General features: G+C 42.5%; 2 protein-coding genes across 2 annotated transcripts in view; one reads left to right on the top strand and one right to left on the bottom strand.

Moving 5' to 3' along the window:
- DNAH7 (dynein axonemal heavy chain 7) overlaps nucleotides 1–15,330 on the top strand; it is an 880,767-nt gene that overhangs the window by 513,185 nt on the left and 352,252 nt on the right. The window contains exons 41-42 of the mRNA XM_075317837.1: nucleotides 7,658–7,887; nucleotides 14,699–15,029. Of these exons, the coding sequence (XP_075173952.1) occupies nucleotides 7,658–7,887; nucleotides 14,699–15,029 (561 nt within the window). The remainder of the gene's footprint in view (nucleotides 1–7,657; nucleotides 7,888–14,698; nucleotides 15,030–15,330) is intronic.
- On the bottom strand, nucleotides 738–6,143 carry LOC142245258 (uncharacterized). Its single transcript, XM_075317838.1, has 2 exons — nucleotides 6,037–6,143; nucleotides 738–5,841 (listed from the first exon to the last, which is right to left on the bottom strand). The coding sequence occupies exon 2, from the start codon at nucleotides 5,634–5,636 to the stop codon at nucleotides 1,173–1,175; it is 4,464 nt and encodes a 1,487-aa protein (XP_075173953.1). The 5' UTR covers nucleotides 5,637–5,841; nucleotides 6,037–6,143; the 3' UTR covers nucleotides 738–1,172.

The following is a 15,330-nucleotide window of genomic DNA, read 5'->3' on the forward strand; positions in this document are numbered from 1 at the left end:
ATCAAGAATGTCTCAGTACATTTGTCCATTCATCCTTCCTTTAATTATATGAAATTTGCTAGTGTTGTATGCTGAAAAACTGTCCCACCCCATACTGTTCCCACATCCAAACTTCACTGTTGGTATTGTGTTTTAGGGGTGATATGCAGTGCCTTTTGGTCTCCAAACATGGCATCCAATGAGTTCCATTTTGGTCTCATCTGACCAGACTATATTCTTCACAGCCTTGTCTAAATGTTGTTGAGGACATTTTAAACACACTTGAACACACTTTTTGTTCATCAATGGATTGTTGCGTGGTGAGCGTACATACAGGCCATGGAGGTTGGGTGCATTACTTATAGTTTTCTTGGAATCAATTGTACCTGCAGATTCCAGGTCTTTCTATAGCTCTTCACAAGAGGTCCTTGGCTTTTGGACAACTCTTCTGATAATTGTTGTCACTCCTTTGTCAGAAATTTTGCGGGGAGCACCACTGTTCTGGCACCCTCAATCTGTGCGTTGGAAGACGAGTTGACAGACAGCTTAACTCTTTCCCATCAATGCATTGACTCGGACGCTGGGGGTCCTTTACAACTTTTATTAATGAGATCAGTGTAAAACTACAAGAAATAAATGAAAATACTAAGTACAACATACAACATATCTGAGTTACATAGCATTCCATTTGATACAGGACATGCAGGGTAAATGCACTACATGGCGAATACATATTAGCTAATGACAGGATAATACTTGCAGAACAGACCAACTACATTATAATTTTGATGAGCCCTAACCAGGGGATCATAACTCACCGACTGTGCTATGTAGAGGCAAACATAAGGAGCAGAGATCTGGAGAGATATTCAGCATGCAGAATGTGTGTGTTCATGTAACTGAAATGGCTGCTGAAGAAGAAGGGGCAGAGCCTATGCAAGGTCTGATGGGTAACTACATAAGCCTTGGTAGGACAATTTTCATTGCACAGTAACCAGTGAAACATTAAACTAACTGCAGTAAGACAACATTGTCAACAGATGGCGCTGTTGGATATCACTGGACAAGTGGACAGTATCAATGTCAATTACTAAATGTAATCTTATTACTTGGCATAATAAAATAATTATATGCATTTCTATGAAGGCATGACACTCCCCGTCTGGCATCCGGGGGAATGCCACAAACTTAAACTAGAGCAATAGAATAAGTTCAGATACAGGTCTAAGAAACAGCTTTCCACTTTGCTTGGGAATCTTGATTTCCACTTTCCTGACCTGTCCGTCTTGACTTGGGAAGACCTTGGTTACCAATCCTAGAGGCCACTCGTTCCTTTTAGACTGAGTGTTCTTCACTAGGACGACATTCCCAGGTTTCATGTTGGGTCTACTATCTTGCCATTTGTCTCTTGTCTGTAATGTAGAGAGATATTGTTTTCTCCACTTAGTCCAGAAAAGGTCTACTAACATTTGAACTCTTTTCCATTGAGATTTGTACAAGTCTTTTGTAGTAAACTCTCCAGAAGTCGGCATACTCACATTAAACTTCTGGGTGAGGAGAGTTGAAGGGGTGAGCAGAGATAGGTCATCAGGGTCATTGGATATGGGAACCAGTGGTCTGGCGTTCATTATAGCTACTACCTCGGCCATGAAGGTTGTTAGAGTCTCATGAGTGAGCTTCGAAGGACCAAGTTGCAGAAAGATGGAATCGAGGATTCTGCGAGCGATGCCGATCATGCGCTCCCACACACCTCCCATATGAGATGAGTGCGGTGGGTTAAAGGTCCACGTACAACCTAGTTCTGAAAGACGTCTTTCTACTTGGTTAATGTCCAGATTTGAGGGAATCTTTAGTTCACCACATGCTCCTACAAAGTTAGATCCTCTGTCAGAGCGTATATGCTTTACATGTCCTCTGAGAGAAATGAATCGTCTGAAGGCATTTATGAAGCTGGATGTGTCCATTGTCTCAATGACTTCTATGTGTACGGCTCTAATACTCAAACATGTGAACAAGACGGCCCAGCGCTTGCTGTTTGCATGTCCTCCCCTAGTCTGACGTGTGACAACTGACCAGGGACCAAACACATCGAGGCCCACGTTAGTAAAAGGAGGTTCGGTACTCAAACGGTCTGCTGGTAGGTCTGCCATTTTTTGGGATTGACAAGAACCACGGAGTTTCCTGCAGATGATACATTTGAAGATGACTCTACTCACAAGTCGCTTAACTCCTGTTATCCAGAAACCCGCTTCCCGTAGGGCTCCTTCAGTTATCAAGCGCCCTTGATGTCTAACCTGTGCGTGATAATGCTCAACCAGCAGGAAAGCAACATGGCCGTGAGGAACAATGATTGGAGTACACTCGTCATTTTCAAGCTTTGCATTTGAAATTCGTCCCCCGACTCTCAGCAGTCCTTGAGTATCCACAAACGGGTCCAGTTTTTTAAGGGGACTATCTTTTGGGACACTTCTGTGGTTCCGGAGGGACTCTAGAGTCTGGGTATAAGCTTCATGCTGTACACAACAGATGATTGCGTGTTTGGCTTGCGTGAGCTCTTCCACTGTGTAAGCTTTATGACAACGATGCCAGCCTTTGCATGGAGCTGGTCTCGATTGTCTGTTTTTAAAGGATCTAATGACATGTATCAGGCAAGTCAAGGCTCTGTAGGCCGATCTCCAGGTAGAGAATCTGAGGAAGCGGCTGGAATCAAGGTGCCTGTTGGTGATCGTTGTGCTAAGTGTGGAAACTTGAGGCTGTAGCTCTACATCTGATTCGGGTTCGAAGAGTTCATGTGTATGTGTCTCGTGAGCAGTGGGTACTGGTTGATACAGAAATGCAGGTCCGACTAGCCAGTTAGTGTCTTTGAGGCGTGGTGCCGATACCGCTCTGGTCGCATGGTCTGCAGGATTTTGGTCGGTTGGTATTTTGAATATTTTGTCCATGAAAGCAAAGAAATGTACCTCCATTTCTGGCTTCTTTGAGAAACTTGGCTTTAAGTAGGTAAGGCGCTTTAGTGCCATCTCTTTGTTGTTAGGAAGACAGGGTCTTTGTGGCTTGAATGGTAGTGGAGCCACCCAGCTGTCGTTTTCATCCTTGTGAAATCCTTGATCCATTATCTCCAGGAAGGTCTCATCTTCAATGGAATGAGCTCGTTTATAATCTTCTTTGGTCTTTTGAAAGACAGCGCACCCTAGATGATCTTTGTCTCCGTCGCACAATTCATCCATGGCGTATCTGTCTTTCCCACCATCTAAGTGTGCTGAATTGGTGAGATTTTCCTTCACTGGGAATTTGTTGGGGCAGGGTAGGAAAAAGGATGGACGGCCACTCTCCAATGTGTTCGTGTAGAGAGATTGGATGTTGTTCGGCTTGGGAACTTTTCCGAGGCAGACGTCCCCTATAACTACCCATCCTAGATCTAGCTTCTGAGCGTAGGGCGAGTTATGAGGACCGTTTATCTGTTTCCTCACCTTGTGAACTCTGATGATGTCTCTCCCCAGCAAAAGGACCAACTTGGCTTGGGAATTAAGTGCAGGAATGAGATGCGCTATGTTTCTCAAATGGGGATGGTGTAGTGCCGCTTCTGGAGTGGGTATCTCTTCTCTATTGTTCGGGATGGCATTGCACTCGATTAATGTAGGAAGGGGTAAGGATGTCTTCCCATCTAGGGATTCGATTTGATAACCTGTTGCCCTCCTGCCAGATTCTTCACTCACTCCTGTACATGTTTTCAGTGAGTAGGAGCAGCTAAGTCCCTTGATTCCAAAGATGTCAAAGAAAGCTGAGCTGGCGAGTGATCTATTACTCTGGTCGTCGAGTATAGCATAGAGTTTAACCGCTTTTTCTCTGTAGCCCATAGGGTAAACTGTAACCAGACAGATCTTTGAGCAGGATTTGTTAGTGAGACCTTCTCCACAAACTTGAGTGCACTGGGGTGACACTTCAGGAGGTGTACTGTCTGTCTCCTCCCCGCCGTGCTCTGTAAGTCGGTCGATGTGCGTGGAATTCTGTGGGGCTGGTTCTGGGTGTAGAGCTGTGCTGTGCTCTTGACTGTTACACTCCGAACAAGTGATACTGGCATTGCAGTCTCTAGCTAAGTGAGATGTGGATGCACAACATCTGTAACATATGTTGTTTTCTCTGAGGAAGATTCTACGGTCTTTAAGAGATTTTCCTCTAAAACTCCTGCACTGTTGCAGTGGGTGAGGCCTTTTGTGTAGGGGGCACTCTTTGTCTGGGTCAATTGTTAGTGACCCTTCAGGTTCTGTTGTACTGTGGGTCTTGCGTGATGAATCTGTAGCAGACACATTAGTTTTGTGTACAGTGATAGGTGAGCCTCGAGGGTTGCGTACTGGAGCAGGCTTACCTGTTCGTGGGTTGATGGGATCTGCGGTGGAAAGGTCAAAGCTGGGATCATTCCTGATCTTGGCTTGCTGGCGCACAAAATCTACGAAGACATGGAATGGAGGAAACGGCACGTTGTGACGTTGTTTGTAATCTGAACCCCGGTTCAACCATTTCTCTTGCAGACTGTAAGGCAACTTATTCACTATGGGTTTAATACCTCTGGCTGCATCTAGGGACGCGAGGCCTGGCAGGTCTCCTTCAAACTTGGCGACTTGGAGTTCTACCAAGAGGTCGCTCAATTCTCTTAGCATGTGAAAGCTCTTATTAGAGATCTTGGGAAAGTCCTCCAACCTTTTGAAGAGGGATTCTTCTATCCTCTCTGAAGAGCCATAGCACTCATCAAGTCTCTCCCATAACAGGCACAAACCTTTGCTCGGGTGGTTGATGCTGATATCCCTGATGCGTTTTGCATGTTCTGCTGATTCGTTTCCTAGCCACTTGACCAAGAGATCGATCTCTTCATTGGCAGAGATGTCCAGGCCGGCCGTGGCGTTTCTGAAGGAAGCTCTCCACGCTCTGTAACTTTCAGGACGGTCGTTAAACTTTAAAAGACCTTTGGTGAGTAACTCACGGCGTGCGAAGAACTTGAGGAAATCTGGTAGCTCTTGATTTCTGAGAGGGTGGTCCTGATACATGTTGCTATGATGAGGTCCCAGTGAGTTATTGTTGCCATCAAATACGTTGTCGCCATGATAGTCACCATCGGGGTCCTCCATTTTGGGACGGTTCGCTGTGTAATAGGAATCTACAAACTTGGGTGCAGGTGACACTGATGGTGTTAGGTGGACGGAATTACCTTCATGCTTAACATGGGATGTTTGTTGAATGAAGGTTGATGGCTGAATGGCAGGATTAAGTCTCTCTCTTGGAGCTGAATGTAGACGGTCGTCTGATGCGGTATGCTTTAGCACGTAGTCTGAAGTGCGTTGTGAGATATCCCGATGACTGAGTTCGGGTCCGAGCCTTAACCTGAAACTTTTACTGTCGCTGCGTGCTGCTTCTTCTAAAGCCTGTACTTCAGCTTCTGCTGCTGCTGCTTCTGTGTCTACAGCAAGTTTTGCAAGGTCGGCTTCTAGACGTGCTTTTTCTGTCTTTAATTTCAACTCTTGTTCAGCAAAGGCAGCTCTCACTTTGGCGGCTTCCGCCTTCGCCCTGGCGGTGGCAATTGCAGCGCTGCTCACAGACTTCCTTGAAGCTGACGAGCTTACATGGGAGCGTGTTACATAAACTTCAGATCCTCTATCTGACATGGTGTCTGTATGCGGCTTGACTGCTCTCTGATAGAAGTCGGCGTCTATGCTTCAACCCCGTTAATAGCAGTCGTTTTACTGTTCTGGCACCCTCAATCTGTGCGTTGGAAGACGAGTTGACAGACAGCTTAACTCTTTCCCATCAATGCATTGACTCGGACGCTGGGGGTCCTTTACAACTTTTATTAATGAGATCAGTGTAAAACTACAAGAAATAAATGAAAATACTAAGTACAACATACAACATATCTGAGTTACATAGCATTCCATTTGATACAGGACATGCAGGGTAAATGCACTACATGGCGAATACATATTAGCTAATGACAGGATAATACTTGCAGAACAGACCAACTACATTATAATTTTGATGAGCCCTAACCAGGGGATCATAACTCACCGACTGTGCTATGTAGAGGCAAACATAAGGAGCAGAGATCTGGAGAGATATTCAGCATGCAGAATGTGTGTGTTCATGTAACTGAAATGGCTGCTGAAGAAGAAGGGGCAGAGCCTATGCAAGGTCTGATGGGTAACTACATAAGCCTTGGTAGGACAATTTTCATTGCACAGTAACCAGTGAAACATTAAACTAACTGCAGTAAGACAACATTGTCAACAGATGGCGCTGTTGGATATCACTGGACAAGTGGACAGTATCAATGTCAATTACTAAATGTAATCTTATTACTTGGCATAATAAAATAATTATATGCATTTCTATGAAGGCATGACAACCACGTCATGTCCATTTTCTCCATTGAGGATTATGGCCCCAACAGTGCTCACTGGAACATTCAGTAGTTTAGAAATTCAAAATTCATTGGTAACCAATGCCAACCTTATGGTTTGCAATAATATGGTTTTACCCATCATGAGATGTTTCTTGTGTGGCACTTTGGTAATGAGACACCTTTTTATAGGCCATCACTTGAAGCAGCTGATATTATTTTTTAGTAAATGGAATGATTGCTTTCTAATTATGGATATTTCAGCTGGTGCCATGACTTACCATGTTTTTTTGCACCTCTCTTTCTTCATGTGTTCAATACTTTTTCCGTGTGTCATTTCTGATTATTACACATCACTAAATTTATGGACATCTATGGATTGATTTCTTTGCCTATGTGGATTGGATGACTTGTCACAGACCTCTGGTGGGAAATTCATGTGAATAGCGCCTCTAGAAATATATTTACTTAGAAATTTGGTGAGGTCTTCAATACTTATTTTACCCGCTGTATGATACTGACTACAAAACTGTTTTTGCTGCCTACTGTCATGCAGCCAATCCTAGAAAAGGTTATATTTTGACTTAAACTGTTGAAAAATAAAGGCTGTGCTATGATTGCTTGCTTAGGGAAGCAAAACCATATGAAAGGGGAAGAATAAATCAACTTATACAGATATACCAAAGCATAATCAAGAACCTCTATAGTATCCTATGCTACACTATATAGGCAAAATTAATAATGGCTAGCATGTCTCTAAACAAATTCAGTAGCCGTTAAAAGTTTTTTCCACTCCCATGGTATTGATGACTTATCTTGACGACCAGTACTACGATGATCTATCTTCCACCCCACATTCCTCACTCATTGATTAGCTGTTCTCACCTGAAGTAGTGGCCACATATAAGCAGAGTACGGAGTGGGAAACCACAACTCAGTACACCATTTAGTGGCCATTGTCAGGTACTGCAGAACAGCTTGTCTTCATTTGAATAGTGGATGTTCAGCTCTACACACTGTTTACATCTGTCCACTGCCTGGTAACAGCTGATCTTTGGGGGTGCTAAGTGTCTGATCCCCATCAATTAGACATTGATGACCTATTCTACGAGTAGGTCACCAACATCATAGCAGTGGAAAAGCTCTGTAATAATTGGGTAATAGAATGTGACTCACCTAAATATAACTATTTATCTCTGAAATATAACTTGTTGTATCTGACCTCAATATCTATAGCTGAGCAGATGTTTTGTATTCATTAATTTCCTCTGATTGAAACATTTTAACTAGTCCTGGCCAGAAGATGCACTTCAAGCTGTTGCAACACGATTTTTAGAAGATATTGAAATGTCAGAAGAAATTAGAAATGGATGTATTGACATGTGTAAAAGTTTCCACACATCAACTATCACCTTGTCTGAGAGGTTTCGTGCAGAGCTACAAAGATACAATTATGTAACACCCACATCATATTTGGAACTCATCTCGACTTTTAAAACTTTACTAATGAAGAAACGGTCGTAAGTACTTCTTACCATAATTGTTTTACTGTAAAATCGTATATAACTGCCAAAGAATGTATTTCTAATTATATATAAGCAAGAATAAGTCTGTTTCTAAGGGTTACTAAGCAGTTCAAACTATTTCTCATGACACACCACATTTCGATTTATTTTCAGGAATGTATTTTTTACCAGTTTGTATCATGTCACTGCCTTTCTGCCTTTGCACATTGGATATATGAGTTTCCATGAGTATGTGAAAAGATGGTGCTTGCTCTAAAAATGCTCGCTTTCTGCTTCTGGCACAAAAGCTGTGTGCAGTGAGCGGTGTGCACCATTTCAACTAACCCCTTACTTGCTGAGTATAATAGTGACCTTATCATGCAAAGTGTTTGATTGAGGGACTTCACTGAATTTTATGACAAAATCTCAAAACCCTAATAAAAAACACTTTATTAATATAGAGTTTAAAATGACAAAAATACACAAAATATATAAATATATATAAAAAAGAGCAAAGATCAGGACAACCAATATCCAAAGCAGATAGGCCTGGGCTAAGGGGGGCCCAAGGAGACCCTAGGGAAATCTTCCTCTGCCTGACTACGGAGAGTGCGACACCTTAAGTTTTCGTGTGCCCCCATTCCATGTCGGCTTACCCTTTTCCTGTCCCTGCTAATAAGGATACCCCTAGACAGAAGAGAGGGATAGATGATATCTCAAACAGGTAAACAAAGGCTAAAGAGTACTCTAAGAGACCCTAGGGAAATTTTTCCATGCCTGACTATGGAGGGTTTAACACCTTAGATTTCAGGGCGCCCCCATTCAGAGTCAGCTTGCCCTTTTCCTGACCCTGCTGATGCTAATAACTTGTAGTCTGCTGTAGGAATCAAATACAGTAAGTGATAAAGGTAATTGCCATGAAAATGGGGAGAAGATATACAAAGAACCACCCTGTGGGAAACAAACGAAACCGGAGATATAAATCACCACAGATGAATGGAGTTTCCCAAACAAAAATGGGGTAATAAAGTAACTCAATGTATCTAATCATATTAAATTGCACACAGCCAGATGCAAAATGGTCTATACAATAGTTTGACCTAGGAATGCGCACCACACCACTCAACAAAAAACAATTAGAGTATCAAAAAGACCTGTGACTCACTAAATAGCTGATTAATTTTATCACAACCCAAAAGAGGCACCCACAATCGGGTCACCAAAAGGGGTTCTTGATAAACCCATAATCATGGCAAAATATGAAACAGTAATACAAGGGTTAATGAAATATCACTACTTCCCAGTATAGATGCAGGTCTCTCAACCTTGCCTGGCCTTCACGCGTTTCCCCATTCCCATGTAAAGGTTCATCAGGAGGCTGGAGGAGAAGGCATAAGGTCCTGAGGATAAATGGCTATGAGCGACATCACTCCCTATGTCATTCCATCATCCTCTGCAATGTAATCGTGGGGGGAAAATAGCTGCTATAATAACTGGAGGCCTAACAATTGTGCCTACCATAGGAAAAAAAGAGATGCACAATTTATTAAGCTGCTTTTCTCCATAATGCTAAATAGCAGCTTGGCCGTGACACAGATATTGCAGGTAAAAATCACTACATTGCAGTATAATACATGTGAATGGGGTGGCATTGTGACACCTGGGGTATCAGAACAAGGTTGCAAAAAATTTGGACCCCATTAGTTTTTTTGCATCTTGCTTGTCATAGTCATAGTATGCTAGGGGTCACAGTTTAATCCCATTTCTTGTATTGCACTGCAATCTAGCAGTAACAAATAGTAATCTCTGGCAATGTGACATGTTTTGCCACCAAAATCACCATGTTGCTGTAACCTAACCCTGACTGTCTGCACAGTACGAAAATATGTGAATTATCTATGCAATCAAAGTATAAAATGTTCTAGTCTCCTCTTGGGACTAACAATATTAGGAAAAAAATATATAAGCGTTGTAAGTGGGAAGCTGGGCAGGTCCTGGACAGGAGGTATGTATCACTGAGGTGAGAAGCCTTGGTGATGTAGGACCTGGAAAAGCAGGCTCCAGCACGTATAATGCTGAGAGGTGTTTTTTAATGGGCCCGGATTTTGGGTACAGGTTTTAGGAACGGCCAAAGAGCTATGTGGGACTCACCATTCCCTTACCACCAGTTCCAGGATTTGGAATGAGTGATAAAAGGCACCTCAGATGACTTATTTATAGAGTTGATTGAATCTGCCAAAATCCGGGACCGACGGATCACTGCCGGATTGAAAATAAAATCCGGATCCGCCCCGGATTCCGGTGCCCATGTAAGTCTATGGGGATCAGAATCCGGAGTGTAAAAACATTTGTGGAGGGGATAAGAGGGGGAAGGAGCGCATGCAGTGTACTCACCTGAGGCTGTGTCATGTCGGCACACTCCTTCCGGGTCACGCTTTTCCCTTCTGGAGCCGACAATTCAATATTCATTGTTTTGCCCTCCCACCGGTGCATGTAATTGGTTGCAGCTAGACATGCCCCCCACCCTGAGTGTCAGCGTGTCAGCTGACTGCAACCGATCACAGGCAGCAGGACAGCCAGTGGGCGGGGAAAGCAGTGCAAGTGTCTGCGGGTCAGTATGGTGAACGTGCATGTCTTTCAGAAACACATGCACGTTCCTGTCAGAAGTGTGCAGCTGTGCTGGTGATGCGCTGTCAGACTCCTACAAGTCTGACATGACATCAGCCGGCAAAGCCTGCGCTCTCTGAACATGAGCGTGCATGTACAGAGAAACACATGCACGCTACTGTCAGAAGTGTGCACGCCTGTGTCAGTGATGCGCTTTAAGACTCGTACAAGTCTGACATGACATCAGCCGGCACAGCCTACACTCTCTGAACATGAGCGTGCATGTACACAGAAACACATGCACGCTCCTGTCAGAAGTGTGCGCGGCTGTGTCGGTGATGCAGCTTTTTTTTCATTATTTAAATAAATAATTTAAAAAAAAACCTGAAGTACGATCCTCCCTAATTTTCATCCCCAGCCATGATAATGCCGGCTGGGGGCTGGTATTCCAACCCGCAGCCGTCTGGTATTGCTGCATCTATTAGATGTGACAATCCCGGTGCAATACCGGCTCTTTTCGATTGCTCTGGAGTAATAAGGGGTTAATAGCAGCGCACAGCTGCTACTAAGCCTTAGGTTAGTAATGGCACAGGCGTCTATGAGATACCGGCATCACACTAACCTGTAAGTGAATGTAAATAAACACAGACACAGAGAAAAATTCTTTGTTTGGAATAAGTACAAAACACACCCTCCTTCACCGCTTTATTAACCCCCAACACCCTGCAGCTCTGGCGTAATCCACACGAGGTTCCACGCCGCTTCAGCTCTGCTACATAGTCAGCGGCCATACAGCACGACCGCTTGCTGTGCAGACAATGACAGACGCGATGACTGCTCGGCAGGCAGATACTGTCACAGGCTGGGGGCGCGGTCTGCCTGCACTCAATGACAGAAGAGAGGATGGCCGGTGAGTGGGGAAAACACGGATAGCTGTGTGTATAGATGCACAGTACAGGAAGTGAATGCGCAACCCGGAAGCAGTGTGCCGCCATGACATCGAGTCTCGGTAAGTATGAAACGCTGTTTTATTTCTCTTTTTCAATTATTTTCCAGAGTGCCGGATCTGGATCATGCACCCGGAATTCCGGATTCGGCACCTGGAAATCTTTGAAATCGCGTGGATTTGGACTTTTAGAGTTCGGATCCGCTCAGCCCTAGTCGTCGAACATCTCAATGGATTACGGCAGACATTTTGTATTTAAAAAAAAAAAAACAAAACAATAAAATTATAAAATATAAAAGTGCTGGAGTCGGGTTTTTTTTGTTCAAATAAACTTTGTTATTCTCCTTTACACTACTGGATTAGTAATGGGAGTTTCTGCTAGATGCCACCCATTACTAATACTGGAGCTTGATGCCAGCTGGAGCTGGCATCAACGCCACAAATATTACCCTGTTTGCCACCGCACTAGGGCAACGAGAAGAGCCGTGTCCAGCACCAGAATTGGCACATCTAATGGATTTGCCACTTTTGGGATGGCTGCAGGCTGCTACTGTTAGGTTGGAAAGGACCAAATAACCATGGCCCTAACCACCCTAATAATATCAGCCCCTATTTGTCTGCTGTACCTTGGCTGGTTTTAGTAAAATGGACAGGACCTTGTGTCTTTTTTTTTCTTTTCTTTAAATCAAAAAATTTTAAAAATAAGGGTGGGATCCCCTCTATTTTTAATAACCAGCCAAGGTACAGAAGAAGCCTGCAGCTGCTGCTGTTCCTGTGTTGAATATAAAAATTGGGGGGACCCCTTGTCATTTTTTTAAATTAAAAAATAAAAATTCTGTAAAACAGCTGGCCAAGCTAGCTATCTCTACTGTATATCTATTGAGCTATTCTATCTGTTCTTTTTTTCTGTCTATTTTATGTTTCTTATTTTCTTTCTTTATATCTCTCTATTTTATCTGCTCTATCTATCTATCCTATCTGTTCTATCTATTTATTTTATCTGTTCCAGCTATGTATCTTATCTATCTATCTGCGCTATTTATCTATTTTATCTGTTCTATCTATCTATTTTATCTTGATAGCAGGAGAGCTAAGGGGAAACGTAGGCATGGTAATAAAGTGACACATGTCAAGAACAAGTCAAAATGCAAACTTCTTGCAAAAGTATAAAAATATTTATTAAGTGGTATTACAACAAGAAGTGACATACAAATTCATCAAGTAATCAAATGACAATTTTCAGGTTTTTACAGGATGTCCCTGATGACTAATCATGAAGGGCCAGCAAACCACATATGGTAAAAAATGTGAACAGTTGTTTTGATGTTCATCAGCAAACACATACTCAATGGTTCATAAATAAATGTAATGCAAGTGCAACTAAGTTCATAGAAGTGTGAGATAATAGTGGAAAATCACAATTATCCCATGTACAGAATACAAGTAATAGGTTTCATATGTCTATTTCATCATTTATTCTCATATTAAAGTACAGATATCAGCTGAATCAGGGCCTCCATAAAGGGGCTCCCACATAATATGTCACTCCAAATCATTACAGAACTCATGAAACAATCCTATACAGTAGTGTTCACTCACCCATAGTGGTTTGAATTGCCCAAGAAAAACATGCCCCGACATGCACGTTTCGATGTCTTCTTCGGGGGGCCGTGGTGTGATGTGTACACTTCATGCCAGGTTTAAATAATCCGCTCAATTGGCCGCTGAGACTGCCATTGGCCGCAGGTGGGGCGGGACTCCAGCAGATATGCGCGTCATCGGGCACTCCTGGAAGTGACGCGGGCATTTCCCGTGTCCTCGGACAGGCTGCACGCGTCCATGTGGAGGCCAGCTGACGCGAATATGCTCAGAGTGCTGCCGCGCATGCGCACCGCTACGGTGGACATTTTAGCTGATGGCAGACAAAATGGGCAAAGATGTAAGTATAAAAATAATATATATATGTATATATATATATATAGGAGGATAACCACTGAGAAATATAAACCGCATCCCAGATAGCCGGATGCATATTATAATAGACTCAACGCCAGGATTTGTCATACTACAAAAAGAGAAAATTGCAACCCATCAGATATATGTACAATCCCATCAACATAGCATAATTCATGAGAAATTTTGCATTAGGGTAATACAAAGGGAAAAACACATAGTTCCTAATAATCCCAATGTATCCCTTCAACAATAACAAAAATTAACCCAGATTGACAATATAACAAATTATCCAATCACATACTTTTCATAAAGTCACAATATGATGAATACAAAACAATCTATTTTTACATGTTTTAGCTATCTTTCTATAGCTATGTATACTTTTTCAGGCTTTGCCCATCTTTTACACAGTCAAAAACCATTAATTTCAGTATCATGCGTTTTTTTACCGGTACCAGTCACACAGATGTCACACATATGCAAACACGGACGTCACATGGACATCACACGTATGACACACGGATGACCATACCGGTACGTGTGGCATGTACAAGGCGCCACAGTCTGAGCTTCACAGGAGGACTAAGATGACAGCTCTGTGGGCCTTTAGCAGGCCCTCAGCTATAATGAAGACCCAAAGGTTCCCTGTGATCATTTCACAAGCACTAGCAAGCATAATATTTTAATACAGCTGTCAGTAGCATTTAAATGGTTAAATAACAGCAATCAGAGTAAACTCTGATCGCTGCAGTTAAAGAAAGATTTTGGCTTTGTACCACAGCCAGCATCTCCTGAGTATGATGCAAGTTCAGCTTCTGAACCTGCTATACTCACCGGCAACCGAGGTGTAATGTAATACTATGTTACACATTGGCAGAGGGTTAAAGTGTCCAAGAAGCCATTTTCAACATGATGATGCCAGGCTACATGTTGCTACTGTGAACAGCCTGCCTAGCTTGCAGAATCTGTGGAGTTATCTCCCATTGAAAACATCTGGGATGTCAATGTATCCATTTTTTTTAATTTGGATATCATATCTATCAATCCTGTGATTTACAGTTCTACATCTTTACCTTCTTGGTGTTGCAATTTCAGTGTTCAAGAATATGTACAGTACTGTTTGTATTAACATTTCCCACAATTATAGATTCACTTTTTAAGTTTTGTTGGGGGATATTCTGATGTGCTTTTCCTTTACATATGATTTCACTATTTGGTCACCCACAGCGATATGAACAGGATTCGGTCTTTAAACACTGTGAGCGCTGACTGTGAATTAACTAGTATTGGTAGATTATATTATCTTTTCTTTAACAGGGAAGTTATGAACATGAAAAGAAGATATGAAGTCGGATTGGAGAAACTAGAATCAGCATCATCACAAGTTGCTACCATGCAAATTGAACTTGAGGCTCTTCAGCCCCAGTTGAAGGTTGCTAGCAGAGAGGTGGATGAGATGATGGTCATCATTGAAAGAGAGTCAATTGAGGTGGCCAAGACTGAAAAGATAGTCAAAGCTGATGAAGCTGTGGCAAATGAACAAGCAATGGCTGCTAAAGCAATCAAAGATGAATGTGATAGTGATCTGGCTCAAGCTTTGCCCATATTGGAATCGGCTCTGGCTGCATTGGACACTCTCACTGCCCAGGTATATTTGTTCTTGTCTACAGTTCCTCAGCATATCACAGCATACATAAAATGATGATAAAAATATAATTCACACATTGCATATAAATTGGGCTTGTAGAGATAAAGGTGATAGATAATACACAGATTCTCTACTTATCGGGTTTTACCAGCCTGAATTACTAGTCATGCTGGGGTCTCACCATACACCATCACAAATCTTTTAAAAACTATTTACAATAATTTGTCTCCTCTGGGCTCAGTAGAACATATAAAAATGCACAAAAGGAATCACTTTGAAAACTAGGAAATTTCCCAGGATA

Source organism: Anomaloglossus baeobatrachus, chromosome 7 (assembly GCF_048569485.1).
Source record: "Anomaloglossus baeobatrachus isolate aAnoBae1 chromosome 7, aAnoBae1.hap1, whole genome shotgun sequence".
NCBI classification, from domain to species: Eukaryota; Metazoa; Chordata; class Amphibia; order Anura; family Aromobatidae; genus Anomaloglossus; species Anomaloglossus baeobatrachus.